This window comes from Ostrea edulis, chromosome 3 (genome assembly GCF_947568905.1).
Source record: "Ostrea edulis chromosome 3, xbOstEdul1.1, whole genome shotgun sequence".
NCBI classification, from domain to species: domain Eukaryota; kingdom Metazoa; phylum Mollusca; class Bivalvia; order Ostreida; family Ostreidae; genus Ostrea; species Ostrea edulis.
The window spans coordinates 71,377,096-71,395,101 of NC_079166.1; the positions used below are offsets into that span (position 1 = coordinate 71,377,096).

An 18,006-nucleotide genomic window follows, 5' to 3' on the forward strand; every position below is an offset into this window, starting at 1 on the left:
AGTGTTATCCATGAAGAAATCATGTCTTGTATGCCATGTCTGATGTTTAATGTTCACATTGTTCATTTATTAGTATTTGGATTTTTTGTACAGTGATTCCGAAGGTCCGTCAGACATTGGCAAATGTCCGGTAATTTTTGTTTTGGTCCGATAAATATCAATTGCTGGCTGGACCAAGTGTCCGTTAAATTTTTTTTCTTCAATAAAATACATGATTAGTTAATTTTTCAATTTTTAGCAGCATTTCCCAAAATTTATTCTGTTCTTTAGTCAAATGTTGCAAACAGAAAATGTGTTTACGTTTAACTCAAATATTTATCAAACTTGCAATCATCTTCAATTCCCCTGAGAGGGTGATAATACAATATGCCAGTTTCGAGATAAGAGCTCTCCTGTGTAGGAGGTACATTTAGTAGAATTTTGAGGGCCTAAGTGGGACAGAGTGAACCTTCTGTCAGTGAGGAAGACGATAAAATGTATCAAAAGCGGCTTCTTTTTAAATATGTAAATGTTGGAAACACAAAATACTATTGAAAGAAACGTTTTACTAAAGCAGAAACATAAAAACAATGTCATATTTGAAAGTAATATTCAGGATATGATACCTACGTACAATAAAATTACGTGATATAATAAGAATTCCATGTATCTAATTACTCCCTGAATACTTATCACTTACTTAGTTTGTGTATCAGTTGAATTTGGGTGATGAAACAGCATATGAGAGACTTAATGAGTACATTCACTTATGCAGTGATGAATATTCGTCCCACTCCCGCATGTAAACAAGTTGTTTCGCGCCTTACTATGTACGAGAGTTCTTCAAAGGGAAATAACTCGAGCGTATCTCGAAACTGGCGTATTGAGCAATATCCTGTAAAATTATAGACATCTTTAAAGCTTTGAATTAGGTAATAAGTAACAGGTAAGTAAAGCATTAACTATACTCTGATCAAGAAGTACTTTAACAACATGGGCACTTTTAATTAAACAATTTGAATTTTTTTAAATTTAAAAGTTTTAGATTAAACTTGTATTTCATAACACTAGTGTTGAACACTGGTTGGAAAAGTTTACTTCACTGACGAATCTGAAGTGAAATGCTTGGGTTAATAAAGTACATCCCCAATGCCATTCCAGGCAAAAATATCAAGAGGAAAAAAGCTGACACAGACAAAGAGAAAAGAAAAAAAAACAACAAAAAGAGTATGAAAAAGAAAACAAGAAAATTCATTGAAAAATTAAAAATGAAAAAGGTTGGACGTGATTGGCTTTGTTTTGACATATTCAAATTTGTAATGACATGTTTTATTTACTTTAATCACCATGGAAACATTATAAGAGTTCAAGCACAGGAACTGGTAATTTTGTCTGTTAAAACAGTAGGGGACTATACCATACCCCCTGCCCCCCCCTCCCCCCCCCCCAAAAAAAAAATAAACACAAGGAATGAAACAAATTTTTACTCCAAACTTCACTTCAAAATAGTCTAAAATTCTGCTTTCATCGTCACCCACCCCGAAGTTCTTTCTGATCCAGTAATTTCTTTATTTATGCAAATTGATTAACCATAAAGATAATTCTAATTGGCACAATCACAGTATTCAATATTTTTTTGCTTCTTCTCTAGAACCACTGGGCCAGAATTTTTTTTACATTTACATGAAAGCTTCCTGACATAGTGCAGATTAAAGTCTGTTAAATCAAGGCCCCCGGGGGTAGGCTAGGGCAACAATAGGGTATCAAAGTTTTATCGTACATGGGAATATATAAGGAACATCTTTAAAAACCTTCTTCTCAAGAAACACTGGGCCAGAAAGTTCAAATTTACATGAACTTTTAAGCTTACTGATTTAGTGTAACTTCAAGTTTGTCAAATTCATGGCCCCCAAGGGTAGGTTGGGGCCACAATAGGGAATTAATTTGCTTATAAAATTTTGGTCTGGTAAAATGTGATTTGGTCCAGTAATATCTCAAACACTTCTGGACCAAATGTCCATTAAGTACCAGAAGACCTTGGGAAGCACTGTCTGTATGTTGTATATTACATAAGAATAGTGTGTATAACTAGTGAGAAGTGAGTCTTTGTATTTACAGGAACAACGTAGGTGTAATGTTTGTGTGTGGAGTACACCTATTTATAGGTTACGGTACTCATTTCTCTCACTCATGCATAAACATGGGGTATTTACATTGGAAATGAGTTTATAATGCATAAACATTTAGTATTTGCATTCGAAATTAGTTTTATAATGCATAAACATGTACTATTTACATTGGAAATGAGTTTATAATGCATATAAACATGTACTATTTACATTGGAAATGAGTTTAAAATGCATAGACATGTACTATTTACATTTTATGCATGAAGATATAATATTTATATGGGAAATCGAGTTTTTTATACAGTCATGTCTTTTGTGTTCTATGATAGGTCTGCAGTGCAGGCTCCAAACTATTGGTTCAGGAATCAGTGTACGAAAAAATGGTAAATAAATTGAAAGAGAGGCTGACACATTTCCGTGTGGGCAATAGTCTGGATAAAGCCATGGACATGGGAGCCATTGTAGATGCGAGTCAGAGGAAGACCATCGAGGAATATGTGGAGGAGGCCAGAAAGGAGGGGGCTGAGGTAAAATGAAGGGGAGGATCAGAGATTGTGTGGTGTGTTTAACATGTGCCAGGCAAACAATAAAAGTGTCATCTCATGTTTACACTGCTGCAGCTACTGTCATTTCGTTAATTGTCTGAGATAAGCCCTGATTTGACAAAAATCTGAGATAATCCCTGATTTGACAAAGTTTGAGATAAGCCCTGATTGACAAAAGTTTGAGATAAGGCCTGATTTGACAAAATACTCAATATATTGTATCAAAAAATGTAAGACCATGGTCAATGTAGAGATTTCTTCAGTTTTGAAGTTCGATTTTCTTTATTAAATTCAAATTCTGAAAACGTTCTTACATTCCCCAATTTTTTCTTTGGTCAATATTCAAGAATGAGCACTTCATTGAAAATGGATTGCTTTGTAGAGTGTAATTTAGATTTGAAAGTGTTTTAAAAATTCTGGAAAGATTGGTAGCAATCTTTATTGATATATTTTAGGATTTATGTTCACATACTGTAATTATGTATTTTGAATGGAATAGTGTTAGAATAAAATTAGAATACTTTTTAGGATAAGACCAATGCCTGTCACATCCTCTTGACCATCAATGCACACAAATACATGCTCTGGGCATTTTTAGGAAGCAGCACAATCATAATTTTGAAATCAGGGGCAATTACTCTTAATTGCAGAAAAGGAGATTTCCAGAGTTCAGCCCTCATACAATTCATCATGATATTGATTTTCAAGATTAACATAGCTGAGCATTATTCATGTAATAGTTTCAGTTTAACAGGACAGTGGAAGAGGAAGGGAAAATTACTTCCAACGCTGTCAAATCATTAGTCACATGCACAGGCATGGAGGTCATATTTTCATGGTTTTAAAAGAGAAAAAATTAATGTGTTTGTGGTGATGTTAATTTCGCAATTTTAGAGTTGTGGTAGTTCATATTCTCCCTTTCATGGAGGATTTGAGTTTGTGGGTATCTCCGTAAAACAAAATCAATGAATTATTAACCCCCCCCCCCCCTAAAATAAGTTTTTTACTGAGATGGGTAGTTAAGGCTTCACTTGATTTCATTTTTAGGTCTACCAAATAAAGGAGAGTGTACCAAGTACTGGCTGCTTTTATCCCCCCACCCTTATCACAAATGTCCAGACAGTGTCCAGGGTTGTAGCTGAAGAGGTAAAGTAATTTAAACTGTAATTCAGAAATTATCACTGGCAATGATTAAGGAAAACCTGCAAATGCGTATCACAGAATTTACTATGAGAAGAGTGTGCAATATTTGATGTGACACAAGCCATGTGCATGGAATTTCTTCATCATTTTTTTAGTATACTGCATTATGACCTAAATATTGCTACAATGATAAAATCTTATTTAGGCAAAATGTCTTTTCTACATAATTCTGATTCATAAATCTGGCTTGGATTTCACAAAAAAAAATATCAAACTTAAGTTTGAGTTTTCTTTTTGAGCAGTCATAATTTGAGTAAAATTTAAAACTTAAGTCCAGGTTTCAACTAAAGTTCAGTTTTAGAAATCCAGGCCTGATTTACAAGATCACATTACAATGACTACTTTGTTGCATGTCGAGAACAAAAATCTAGCCATATTGATTGATAGGATTTGTTGACCTATTTCATTACAGATATTTGGTCCAGTCCTGGTTGTATTGCCCTTCAGAACGGCTAAAGAAGCCCTTGCTATCTCTAACAACACAATCTATGGCCTCGGTGGGAGTGTGTGGACAGAGAATGTGCCCTTGGCCCTGGAAGTTGCCCTGGGCATTAAAGCAGGCACTGTATGGATCAACTGCCACAACTTGTTTGATTCTGCTGCTGGGTTTGGTGGATACAAACAGAGTGGATTTGGAAGAGATGGAGGAAAGGAGGCAAGAGCTATGATATATATTTTGTAGTTTTGGCAGTTTTTGTTCGATCTCGCGATTAAAATAGAAAATGTAGCCTAATCTGATAATATTTATTATACCCCCCGCAACAAGTTGTGAGGGGGTATACTGGAATCGGGTTGTCCGTCCGTCCGTCTGTAGACGCAATGGTTTCCGGGCTCTAAAGCATTATCCTTTTCACCTACCATCACCATATCATACATATGGACTACCCATGGGATGAAGATGTTCCCTATCGATTTTGGGGTCCAAAGGTCAAGCGCACTGGACATCGAAGTAGCAATATGGTTTCCGGGCTCTAAAGTGTTATCCTTTCCACCTACAGTCACCATATCATACATATGGACTACCCATGGGATGAAGATGTTCCCTATTGATTTTGGGGTCAAAAGGTCAAAGGTCAAGCGCACACTGGACATTGAAGTAGCAATATGGTTTCCGGGCTCTAAAGTGTTATTCTTTCCACCTACAGTCACCATATCATACATATGGACTACCCATGGGATGAAGATGTTCCCTATCGATTTGGGGGTCAAAAGGTCAAAGGTCAAGCGCACTGGACATTGAAGTAGCAATATGGTTTCCGGGCTCTAAAGCGTTATCCTTTCCACCTACAGTCACCATATCATACATATGGACTACCCATGGGATGAAGATGTTTCCTATCGATTTTGGGGTCAAAAGGTCAAAGGTCACACGCACTGGACATCGAAGTAGCAATATGGTTCGGTTTGTCATGCCATTTGTTTTTTACACTCAGAAAAGAGGTAGTTTATACCTATTACCAACACCCTTTGGGAGATTGGGGTAAGCGGGGGGTATTCTTAGTGAGCATTGCTCACAGTACCTCTTGTTTCACATTGCATTCCTTATTTAGATGACAAAACACTGTAAATCAGTAATACATCATTGTGCATTTTTTGTGATTCACGGGTTTTAAGTTAGGTGGCTGCAACAAGTTTTCACAATTTTGTAATCCTTTACAAAGATTAGAGGAATGATTGGCTGTCAGATATACAGTCAAACCTAGTTATCTCAAACCTGATGGGACTTAGAAAATATCTTTGAGATATCCAAGGATTCGCGATATCGAGTGTAAAATACTTAAAGGTCATAGGAGACGATTTTCAAAAAAAAATTGTTTTGCACGAAAATGTGTTCTTCTTTAATTACTTAACATATGTAAAGAAGTCATTCAGAAAAAAATCGTAAGGTAACAGGCGCTACAGACCGTCAAATGTTGCCGTGGTGTGAAGTATCAAAATAGTAAAATGACTTATCTCCCTTGCTTAATGACGTCAAAAGAGACCAGCCTGACGCAAATGTGTATTTGTTTATACTAACAACTGCGGGTTTTAGCCGTCAAAATGTTCAATGTGCTTACATTCAACTGTAATTTAGCAAGTCAGGTATTTCTATATACTTTTGTCTAAATGATCCAACGTTCAGAAAGACTTGGGTGTGAAATCTACACTGAGAACACAGAACTCTAAGTTGTTTGACAATCATTTTACGCGATTACGGGGGTTGATGAGGATCAGTTTCTTTATTGTATTCACTCTACTTTGGCAAAAACTAATGGGTTTATGAAATTAAATCTTCGACCAGATGCAGTTCTAACTATTTTCAACTAGGCTACAAACCAACGGCAAGCACGGCGAAGACGAGAAAATCCTGCAAAACGTTGACTGTATATAATGACAGTAGACTACATGTAGTACAGATATTCATAATTTAGTATAAACATGCATGATCTGATTAGTTTATAAATGAAATTTGACTATGAAATAGTTATATCAAGCTCTTCTGATCAGAATTTTTCTCTCTGAATACATAAGTAAATAAATTGAAGATGAATAGGTCTAACATTATATGTTGAAAGTTGCATTATCAGACCCCCCCCCCCCCCCCCCCCCCTCTTTTCTGTTTGAAAAAGAATGTTCAAAGCAAATGGTGGAACATAATGAAATTACAAGTTTTTATATCGGGTGAAATAAACCAATTTTTACGGTCATGCAAGAGTTGGGGGATGACTTTTTTTTCTTTAAATGAAGCACTAATTTGCACGTTGGTTTCCTTATTAGGGTAAAAAAAATTAAACAAATAATAACGTTAAAGGCCGAGGATTTTGAACAACCGGTCGGTTGAATGAATCAACATGTAAGAATTAAAGCTCGATAAATTTATTTTGTATAAATGAGAACGTTAGCCATGATAAATTAGGCAGTTTATTCTTTTTTCTACGTTTTCTTGTATTGATTTGACTGCCTTCGTCGGATACCCAGTATCCAACGATGTATGACAGCCAAACATACAGTTCCCGACGTGAGTTCCTGCATACTGTACAGATTTTCTGGCTATGTACAGCTTATGAACTGATCATCGTCCCACACCCCACGATGACTCAACATATTCCAGAATTCTTTGCCTACCTAAAGTTGTCTGTGTGACTCGTCCATAACGCATGGCCTACAAAAACAGTCAGGACATTCGGATTTTTCGACAGTTCCTTCAATAACTGGTCCAGACGAAGAATTCGTTCTTCCTCTGGTTTCCAGTTCCAAATATTATACGCAAGAAAGAGCCCTTATAGCGTCTAATGTTATGGTAAATTATTCTTCATATAGGCCCTAATGTCGCAAATTTTATTGTAAAAGAATGTTAAATCCATTTATATTTATTAGATTCACCTGTTAAACTAAAATCGCTGAACATGATACTTGTAAAAATCCTATGGAAATAAATTTAAAAAAAAAACGGCGCTCACGATGCGTGTAAAGGAAATTTCGATCTGGCTATAAAATATATCCGAGTCAGGGTGGAACTTGGGCACATAAAACCAAAGGGGGATGCCCACCTTTTTTGTCAGTCAACCTTCACTCCCCCCCCCCCCCCACCCCCCTTGGGGAAAAATCCGATGCTGCGTCGCTGTGTCTGCATGGAATTAGAAAGCGCAAGTAATAACTATCTATATTTCTCTTATTGTCATCAGAGAATGTACTCTGAAATTATCATACATTTATCATTAACCAGTCAGTATTGTTTCAACCGATTCGGAATAAATAGGATCTTGATCGATCTTCTTGTTCGTCCTCCGATGAAAAATCGTCGATGTGGCTGGCATTTACATTAATTATGAGTTCAAAGTGATATCCTTGTATAACAAACTATGGTTCCCCATTCAAAACCTCCTCCAGTTGCGAATAAATCGTCTATGGATGTGCTTTTGTTTTGATTCGCAAATCTGAGTGTGGTCTCTTATGACGTCACAAATTCAGGAAATCAGGAACGATAATCGGGTAACGATTTTCTATTCCGACTACCTTTGCACTTCAATTTCTTTGAGTTAATATCGTTTTTAATCTTTAAAAAGTATTTTTATGAGGAGTCTATGAAACAAAGTTGATAATTATGGATAGAAAACGTATTGTTAAAAACCGTCTCCTATGACCTTTAAAGAATAAGTGGTTCGAACTTCCGAATCACTTCGACATATCCATGGTATTTGAGATATCAGTGTTCAAAATACCAAAGTTCAACTGTATTTGTGAATAAGGATCAGTTGTGAAATTCGAAGAATTTTTTGTATGTGATTGAAGTTTGGTTTACATTTACTGACAAGCCCATATTAACTTTGATATGGATATGGAAGAATTTTAAAATGTCCTAAGACTTTTTCATCTTAAGAGTGCTAGAAAAGTTCAATTCAAAAGACTTTGCTCATAAGCACATGAGTCAGACATGAAATCGCAATTACAGGTGTATGTAGGACAGATATAAACATCTAATTCTGGTAACTGATGAAGGAAAGCGTTTACGTTTAAGATTTTCTGAACACAGGGCTTGTTTGAGTATGTCCGTCCAGCATGGGAGAACAGACCGAGGCCAAACAAGGTGGAGGTGGATCTAAAGAAATTTGGTGCAACTCTTCCACAGAGGCCAACATTTGAAAATGTGGATAACAAGCTAATCACAGCTAATGGAGTTACTATGCCCAGGTTAGTCACAGTTAATAATTAACATGCCCAGGTTAGTCACAGTTAATAGTTACCATGTCAAGGTTAGTCACAGTTAATAGTTACTGTGCCCAGGTTTGTCACAGTTAATAATTAACATGCCCAGGTTAGTCACAGTTAATAGTTACCATGTCAAGGTTAGTCACAGTTAATAGTTACCATGTCAAGGTTAGTCACAGTTAATAGTGACTATATCAAGGTTAGTCACAGTTAATAATTAACATGTCAAGGTTAGTCACAGTTAATGGAGTTACCATGTCAAGGTTAGTCACAGTTAATAATTAACATGCCCAGGTTAGTCACAGTTAATAGTTACCATGCCCAGGTTAGTCACAGTTAATAGTTACCATGTCAAGGTTAGTCACAGTTGATAGTTACCATGTCAAGGTTAGTCACAGTTAATAATTACCATGCCCAGGTTAGTCACAGTTAATAGTTACCATGCCCAGGTTAGTCACAGTTAATAGTGACTATATCAAGGTTAATCACAGTTAATAGTTACCATGCCCAGGTTAGTCACAGTTAATAGTTATCATGCCCAGGTTAGTCATAGTTAATAGTTACCATGTCAAGGTTAGTCACAGTTAATAGTTACCATGCCCAGGTTAGTCACAGTTAATAGTTACCATGTCAAGATAAGTCACAGTTGATAGTTACCATGTCAAAGTTAGTCACAGTTAATAGTTACCATGCCCAGGTTAGTCACAGTTAATAGTTACCATGTCAAGGTTAGTCACAGTTAATAGTTACCATGCCAATGTTAGCAATATTTATGATAAATAGCAATATTTATGATAAATAGCAATATTTATGATAAATAGCATTATTTATGATAAATAACATTATTTATGATAAATAACATTATTTGTGACATTTATGATGAATAGCATTATTTATGACGAATAGCATTATTTATGACGAATAGCATTATTTACGATGAATAGCATTATTTATGATAGATAGCATTATTTACGACGAATAGCATTATTTATGATAGATAGCATTATTTATGATGAATAGCATTATTTATGATGAATAGCATTATTTACGATGAATAGCATTATTTATGATAGATAGTATTATTGATAATGAATTCACTACAGTGGATAGATACATTTTTTTTTAATTTTTACCTTTGCAGTATAGACAGAACCTTCAAGATGTACTATGGTGGGGGCCAGAAGAGACCAGACGCTCCCTATGTACGACCGGTCATCAATCCCGAGGGAAAGGTCGTAGGTCATGTGGGGGAGGGTAATCGCAAGGATGTCAGGAATGCAGTGGAAGCTGCCCATGCTGCAGCTCCAGGGTACGATATAAATAGATATGATGAAATCTATCAAATTATTTCTAAATGCAAAATAGCTATCAATTAATATTGCTGAGAAAAAACTGAGAAATGTTTTACTCACAAAATGTAAACAGTTATCAGATAACAATTTAAAATAAACAGCGAGGGTGAAGGAAGGGAAATGAAGTGTTTATGTTTCGGTCTGGTGTGTTACTTTAGGCATCTATAATTTCTTGTTTTTGTTTTGTTTTTCCTGCATTTGTTGCAAAATTTAAAGATACAGCTAATTAACAAAAGTAGAATCCTTCAGCTTTGCACATGCTTGGGAAAACTGCAAACATGTTGTGGAATGAACAAATTATTGACCAATATGTCACATGTCCTTACGATGATGTAACATACTGACGTAAACCACAACACATATCAACACCCCCTCCTTGTGTGTGTGTTGTAGCTAGGATTAAATATTGGAAGATGGACAATTATTTTACAGCAAAATATATCACCTAAGTGCCTAATGTGCAAAATATTGGACCTTGAATTTAAAATTTTACAAAGTAAAGATATTATGGAATGATTGTTGATAATATGTATGTGTAAATGGATCTTTTTTAAATATATTCAGGCCCGGATGTTGATAACATGTACATAATTATATAAGTGGTTTTTTAAAAAAAATATATTTAGCTGGGGAAAGCGAGCCGCACACAACAGAGCACAGATTGTTTACTACATGGCAGAGAACCTGGAGATCAGGCGAGAGGAAATCGCGGGGCGGATCCAGCTGATGACGGGGCGTAAACTACAGGACTGTGTGGCGGAAGTAGATCTGTCGGTCCAAAGATTGTTCCACTGGGGAGCTTACTGTGATAAATACGGTGGCGGAGTACAGGTGGGTGTAGTTATAGGAATTATAAACCTCACACATGGACAGATTAAAGCAATATAATACATTTTATTTTATGGAAAAATGTTTTATTTTTTTTAAAGAGGAAATATTGATATTTTCCTCTCCTTTATATAATTTTGAAGACTGATTGTTCAATGTGTTCAGACTAAACCAAAAATACACAGTAAATGTAGTCGGTACACAGTAAATTCATAGCACAGTAGATTGAAATGTTTAGAAGCAGAAAATAAATTTATCCTATTTACAACTTACAGAGTCTCACTCATAGGGCTAATGAATTTGATCATTTCACATTCACTTTTGGATTTCATAAGATGACACTCTCCGGTGGATGGTGTTATATTCAGTTTTCATTTACCTAATCATTGTTTAGACAACTAGACTTAACTTATAATCATAAAATATGCTAAATTCCGCTCCTAGCATTCATGTTCTCATTGGTTGTCAATTTTTCATTTTTAAAACTGACCATAAGGTATAAGATGTTAAAATGTTATATTGCTGGATCATGAGGTATGTGATGTTGATGAGTTATGTCCCTTACCACAAGGCATACGTTATACGAGTTACAGGAGTATGACTTCACTATGCAGTGTGCGAAATTAACCATGGACCGATAGACAATGTCTATAGAAAATCGAGTCGGTCTATAACGATCAAAATAGCTATAGACCGACTTGTCTGTAGGAATTCTGAGTAAATAACTTTTTAAACATATACCAGTTTATATGTATTACACTGATGTTTCTATTCACCTATTAACTGTAATAAAATGTTCCACAATGTAATTACAAATCATTTGAATGAGGTTATTCCATTTTCAACAGGGGGTGGGGATCAATTTGATATTTACTTCAATGGTCACCATTTTCGTGCAAATTTGGAATGTCCTTTTTTGAACTGTTAAAATATGTGAAAGGTGCACGCCCTAGAATCAAATGGAAAGGGGTCAGTACAAGTTCCAGCAAGGCTAAAGTCGCAGAAAATCATGAGAAAACGAAACGTAGTAGAAGTGACTTAAATGAAGAATCAGACAGTGAAACTGAGCTGTAACAAAATGAAAAAGAAAATGAAATTCTAATTGAAAAGCTTGTGCATGAAATTGAAAAAGAATATAATTAAACTATGAACGAATTACCAAATCGAATTTGTGCCTATTATTTATTTTTTAATAACAATGAATATTGCATGTTAAATTTTGGTCTATAAGAATTTGTTGTGGTCTATAGGAAATGAAATGACTATGGACCGAAAGTCTATAGGACTTTAAAGTTAGTTTTGCACACTGCTATGTCCAAGGCGATCGGTCCTAATGTGATTTTTTTGCTCTTGACTCGCAGGAAACCACATTATATGGAGCCACAGTGAAGATCCATGAACCAATGGGGGTGATTGGAATAGCTTGTCCAGACGAGTTCCCTCTCCTAGGATTTGTCTCCCTGTTTGCACCAGCTGTTGTCAGGGGCAACACTATGATCATTATTCCTAGTGAGAGATACCCACTGTCAGCATTAGATCTATATCAGGTATAACAATGATTAACATCTCAATAATGATTAATAACCCAATAATGATTATTACCTCAATAATGATTATTATTACCTCACTAATGATTATTACCTCACTAATGATTATTATTACCTCACTAATGATTATTACCTCACTAATGATTATTACCTCAATAATGATTATTACCTCAATAATAATTATTACCTCAATAATGATTATTATTACCTCACTAATGATTATTACCTCAATAATAATTATTACCTCAATAATGATTATAACCTCACTAATGATTATTACCTCAATAATGATTATTACCTCACTATTGATTATTACCTCAATAATGATTATTACCTCAATAATGATTATTATCTCACTAATGATTAATATCCCAATAATGATTATTACCTCAATAATGATTATTACCTCAATAATGATTAATTGAAAAATGTCCACTGTCAGCATTAGATCTATATCAGGTATTGGTGACATCTCAATAATGATTAATATCCCAATAATGATTAATATCTCAATCATGATTATTACCTTAATAATGATTAATTACACCGCAATAATGATTTATACCTCAATAATTAGGAGATATTAAACTATTTTCTCATTTGTTATTTGCAACCGTTAATGCTGATTTAACGGTTGCAAACTGAGTTTTATCGGCGACACTTCAGTCACATTCTGTGACTGTTAATTAAAGTAAGATCCCCAACATATTTAAAAATAGTGTGTAAATTTTATCTTCTTTCCAAGGAGACGTTGGTTTTTAACAATGATATTGTGATTTTTTAAGTAAAGCACATACACATGCAAGTGTTTCATTATAGTAAAGTATATGTATACAGTATAATGATCACGGCCAATATAGTTAAAACGTCTAACATGGAAACAGTTTTTACTCTTAATTAAAAAGGGGGCACAAAATTATAGGCAGTTATATTTTTGTGGCAGGACTGCATGACATGGTTCTCAATGAATAATTTCTGATGTTTTCTCCAGGTGTTTGACACTTCAGACTTACCAGGTGGAGTGGTCAACATTCTGACCGGAGACCGGGATCACCTGACTAAATATCTAACTGAGCACCAGGATGTCCAGTCATTGTGGTACTTTGGGTCAGCGGAGGGGTCAAAGTTTGTGGAGTTCACTTCTGCAGAGAATGTCAAGAGAACCTGGGTGAATTACGGATTTGAGAGAAACTGGTGTGACCTTGAGCAAGGTCAAGGGGAGGAGTTTCTATATCACTCAGTGCAGGTCAAAAACATCTGGATACCCATGGGAGACATTTTTGCTAATTAACATTAAAAATGTATGATGGCCAAAATATGGTGCATTAATGATCTGATTAATAGTAGTATTCTCTTCTTTAGAGAGCTGTATGAATTTTGAATGCAAGATCATCAGTTGCCATTGATCAGCAGTATTCTCTTGTTTAGAGCTATGAATTTAAAATGTAGTGTTACATGTACCATTTGCCATTGATCAACAGCATTCTCTTATATAAAGCTATGAATTTAAAGATGTCTAGTAGTTAGGGCTATATGGACCGTGGTTATCGGCCTGGATAGCTCAGTGGTTACAGCACAGGATGATCCCAGGTTCAATTTCTGGTCCAGCCATAAATTCTCTCCTTTCCTATATATTATTACCAGTTACCACAGTATTTTGAAATTTATGTATTTCATTTATACATATACAGTATGTATTGCATGAATTTGCAGCAATGCAGATTTCAAATTTAGTTGTTTAAAGTACCGGTACAGTTACAATGTGAATTCACTGCGGGAAATTCACGCCGACAGCTTGCATCCCACAACTTTTAGATATATCAAAACACGATATGAATTCATGTTGATAAACTCTGTGCATGTATTTAGATATGATGGACGCATGATTTTATTTGATTTTTGAAGAAAGAAACGCCCATCAAATTGACATTAAAAAGTACAACTTTAGAGCAAGGATTTCATCTGCCCATTTACTTTACAAAAATCTCATTATTCAACCAAATCATTGGGAGTTTTGGATCTATTTTCTGTAGAAGCATGCTTCTTTTGAATCCAGGGTGAAAATGAAATATTGCTAAATATTTTCGTGTAATTTGTTAATTTTGGCATTTACCGATCTAGAACTTTTGGGACTGACCCAGAGAGGTATAGTTCTGGAGCTAATCCAGAATATGCTGAATCAGCACCTTTAGGATAATCTTGCCACTCTAAAATGGGCATAAGGATTGCATTGGTTAGAGCTATATATATATGTAGGGATAATTGTATCCATAAAGCAGAGGTTGTCTGATGTATGCTGCGTTACCGCGACTTGGAGTAAAGTTCATTCATAATCAGAAAAGTGTTACCAAACATCTATGAAAGTACTTAATTTTTTTTACAGTCTTTATTTACAGTTTATACACACATGAATTTTACAATTTTACCGAGAGTTTATAGATACAGGTATGTGTGTATTGTTATCCAGCATTTGAATATTGTTATAATGTGATAGATTGTTGTAATCAAGGTTTTGGCATTGCCTTGCAGAGCTTAAGTTTTCATTGATTTTGTAGTTTTATGTTACAATTAAAAACAAGCGTTGGCAGCTACTGAAATTACCCCGATGTGCCTTAATATTAATTTCCTAGTCTCCAAGATTATCATTTCTTAAGGAAAATTTATGGGCAATTATAATTATTGTGTAATTACTTGATGCCCTTGCAGAAGTGATTGCCCATATTATATATTGGGTAGAAGTTTTGACAAATGTATTGGTCATTGCCTGTGTGTGAATATGGGAGTAGTCCAGATCAATGTTGTGGACACCTGCCCATGGCATAAAACGAAGACTATTCTAAATTTCATATTTTCAAGGATGCCTATAATAATTGACTGATGGGGCAAAAGTTCATACACGTAGTTTAAGTTCATGGTTTAAGTAATGAACATAAGAAGTGCTGTTTTGTGTTTCCCTCGTTTTATCTAGTAATGTTGAATAATTAACCAGTTTGTGTTGTACAGTGTGTATATAATCAGTAGTATCACTACACATAACTGTCTGTGATTTATCATGTATCTATAAAGATTTCATAGGAGATACAGTTCTCCTCACATTGGGTACAGTTTCCTAATCATTGTAAGATTAATGATCACATTGTTTCTCATTGTCTGTTAATCAAAGGGCCGCATGTGTTTTTTATGTGGAGTTGAATTGTCGATGACATTTGAAGATAAGATCATTAGGTAAAGGTATTAAATTGAATGTGGTTTATGTATCTTGTGAGACAAAGCGTGAACTAATGCAAGGATCTGATTTTGGTACATGTACGTTCAGAAGGTTGTTGTATATGACTGAAACAATCGTCTTGTCATCTCTCTTATTAACAAAATCCATATCAAAAAACGCATATTCGTAGAAAAGTTGTTGATTTGCTGTTACAGGACTGAATTATTTAAAGCTGTCTGATGAAAAGAAATTTGCTCAGTTTTTGTCCCAGTATTATCCATTTATTTTGTTGTTAAAAAGATGGCATTGAGAGTTGTGATGGAATTAGTCATTTTGGATAGCAAATCAGCAATTGATGAAGGATGGCCCAATATCTACAAAGCTGTTTTAATGCATCTGTTAGCCAGTGATGTAAACTATCTTATATCCAATGTGTGATGTTTTATAATTTGTTTTGTATGAAATAAAGATGTAGAAGATGAGAGTGGAAAATCTGTTCTTGAGGAGGCCACCTATTTCTTTTTGTGTTTTAGATACATGTAGTACATGTGCAGTATCTGGATACTATAGGTATACATGTACATGTATTTACATACCTTTCGTTGATCTATTGAAGGAAGAAAGCTAATTTAACCTGTGTTATAAGATGTAATCTAACTTCGTGCAGTTTCGCTTTATAATCACAGGCACTTGTTTCTGTGAATATGCTATGACCTCTGTGTACTAATGACTAGTATACAGAGGTCATAATTTATTTACAGTTTATAACCCACAAAGAGTTTGTATTGAATTTTGACTGTTAGTGCTTTGTGTAAGATTACTTTTAAGATTTTTTTTTCTTCAAAATATACGTCTTGTTTGATATACCAAAAATTTTCAATAACTGAAAGGTATTTTATTGTGCACTTTTAATTCTGTTATTTTCAATTTCATAGAAAAGTGCTTCAATGTATATAAAATAGTGCTGTACTGGTTGTCGAGGGGGCATGTCCCCATACTAAGTTACACTATATAATATGAACGATCTTTTTTTCAATGTGCTCATCCAATCAAATTGTATGTTACAAGGAAAGTTGAATTACATATATATAAATTAAAGTTTTCGAATAGAAATAAATATCAATATTATAATTGAATATATATATATATATATATATATATATATATATATATATATATATTTGTGAATATTCTTTCATTTTGTAGTGTAATTGAACATTTGTTGCCATTTGGAAACATTAACACAATGGGTCTTCCATGCACTCTTAACAACTCCAATTTTAGGCAATCGAGAAGTTAAGAAATTGAAGCTTTAATGTGTTATGGAGAAAATTGTTGGAAATAAGAAACGAGACCGTCACTGGTCAGCCTTTTTGGTCACTTTATTATTAGTTAAAAGTATCACAAGTCGCAAGGGCTATGCCATCTAGAAAAAATTACCTGTTCTGCATATCTAGGCTAAATTTTAATGATTAGCAACAGTATGGAAGAAGATGCGTTCTTAAAACTTAAATGCCCATGAAAGTGTCTATACTGATAAAAGTCTGTGGATGATGTATGTCATATTATCACAGAATAACTTTGGAGTTTAGGACCCACCTGAGTTTTCGGTCAGACTTTTGGTTGTTTTTAAGTCGCAGTAAGAATTTTCAATGGAATGGAAAAAGTCAGCGTTTAAGATTCCATTGTCCTGTGGATGGTAAATATTTTCAAAGTGATGCACGAAACAGTTAGCTATATCTACTGGGTTTGAATACTACATTCCCAAGTTCAATTTCAGGATATATCATTATGCGGGAGCTCCGAGGTCGTTGGCGCTTAATCAGCTTCCAAAATAGTCGTGCATCACACTCGGAAGCTTCGTCGATGTCCTTGAATGCATTTGTCATAAAGTCGTCGTGTACAGTTTGTAATTCATTGCGAATTTTCGTTTGGCGCCTTTATAGTTTCTGTAGGACTCGTGGCACATACCACGTGGTCGCTCTTCACGTATCCATATCCCACGTTTCTGTCGTTCTGTATCATGAAGTTGCTTTACTTTTGGTGTCCATTCCGGTTTTTTCGACACAGGGATATATTTGGATGCAGCATCATGCAACAGACAGTTAAGATCAGAACAAAAAATATCAGTATCATGTACACATGTAAGATTTCTTTGTAACAAGGCAACATATTCCCTAGAGACAAAATGTTGATGCTCTTGGATTTTATAAGAGTCAGTTTTGTGACAGGCTGGTAAACAGTTAAAAGCTTTGTCTATAACACGATTTTAAACATCGATATCAAGAGCCATGAAAACAGGAAAGTGGTCAGATGTGCAGCTAAATGAACCTTCCTCAAAAGCATGATACAGTTTAACATTCTTACAAAGAGAATTGCTACAAAATATATAATCAAGTGTGGACTTAGTTTGAATGAAAGTATATTGTGGACTAGATGCATCGAAATCGACTCGGGGACATCCTATGTAATTGCGCTTTACAAAGTCTTTAAGCAAACTTTAACACAACCAGAATCTCTATCGTA

General features: G+C 34.8%; 1 protein-coding gene across 1 annotated transcript in view; it reads left to right on the forward strand.

Moving 5' to 3' along the window:
- The window catches only part of LOC125675612 (aldehyde dehydrogenase family 16 member A1-like), a 20,794-nt gene extending 4,830 nt beyond the window's left edge, over positions 1-15,964 (forward strand). Inside the window, exons 7-14 of the mRNA XM_048913371.2 lie at positions 2,438-2,635; positions 3,701-3,799; positions 4,269-4,511; positions 8,370-8,527; positions 9,687-9,854; positions 10,524-10,728; positions 12,087-12,272; positions 13,264-15,964. Of these exons, the coding sequence (XP_048769328.2) occupies positions 2,438-2,635; positions 3,701-3,799; positions 4,269-4,511; positions 8,370-8,527; positions 9,687-9,854; positions 10,524-10,728; positions 12,087-12,272; positions 13,264-13,563 (1,557 nt within the window). The 3' untranslated portion in view covers positions 13,564-15,964. The remainder of the gene's footprint in view (positions 1-2,437; positions 2,636-3,700; positions 3,800-4,268; positions 4,512-8,369; positions 8,528-9,686; positions 9,855-10,523; positions 10,729-12,086; positions 12,273-13,263) is intronic.
- Positions 15,965-18,006: the final 2,042 nt, after the last annotated feature.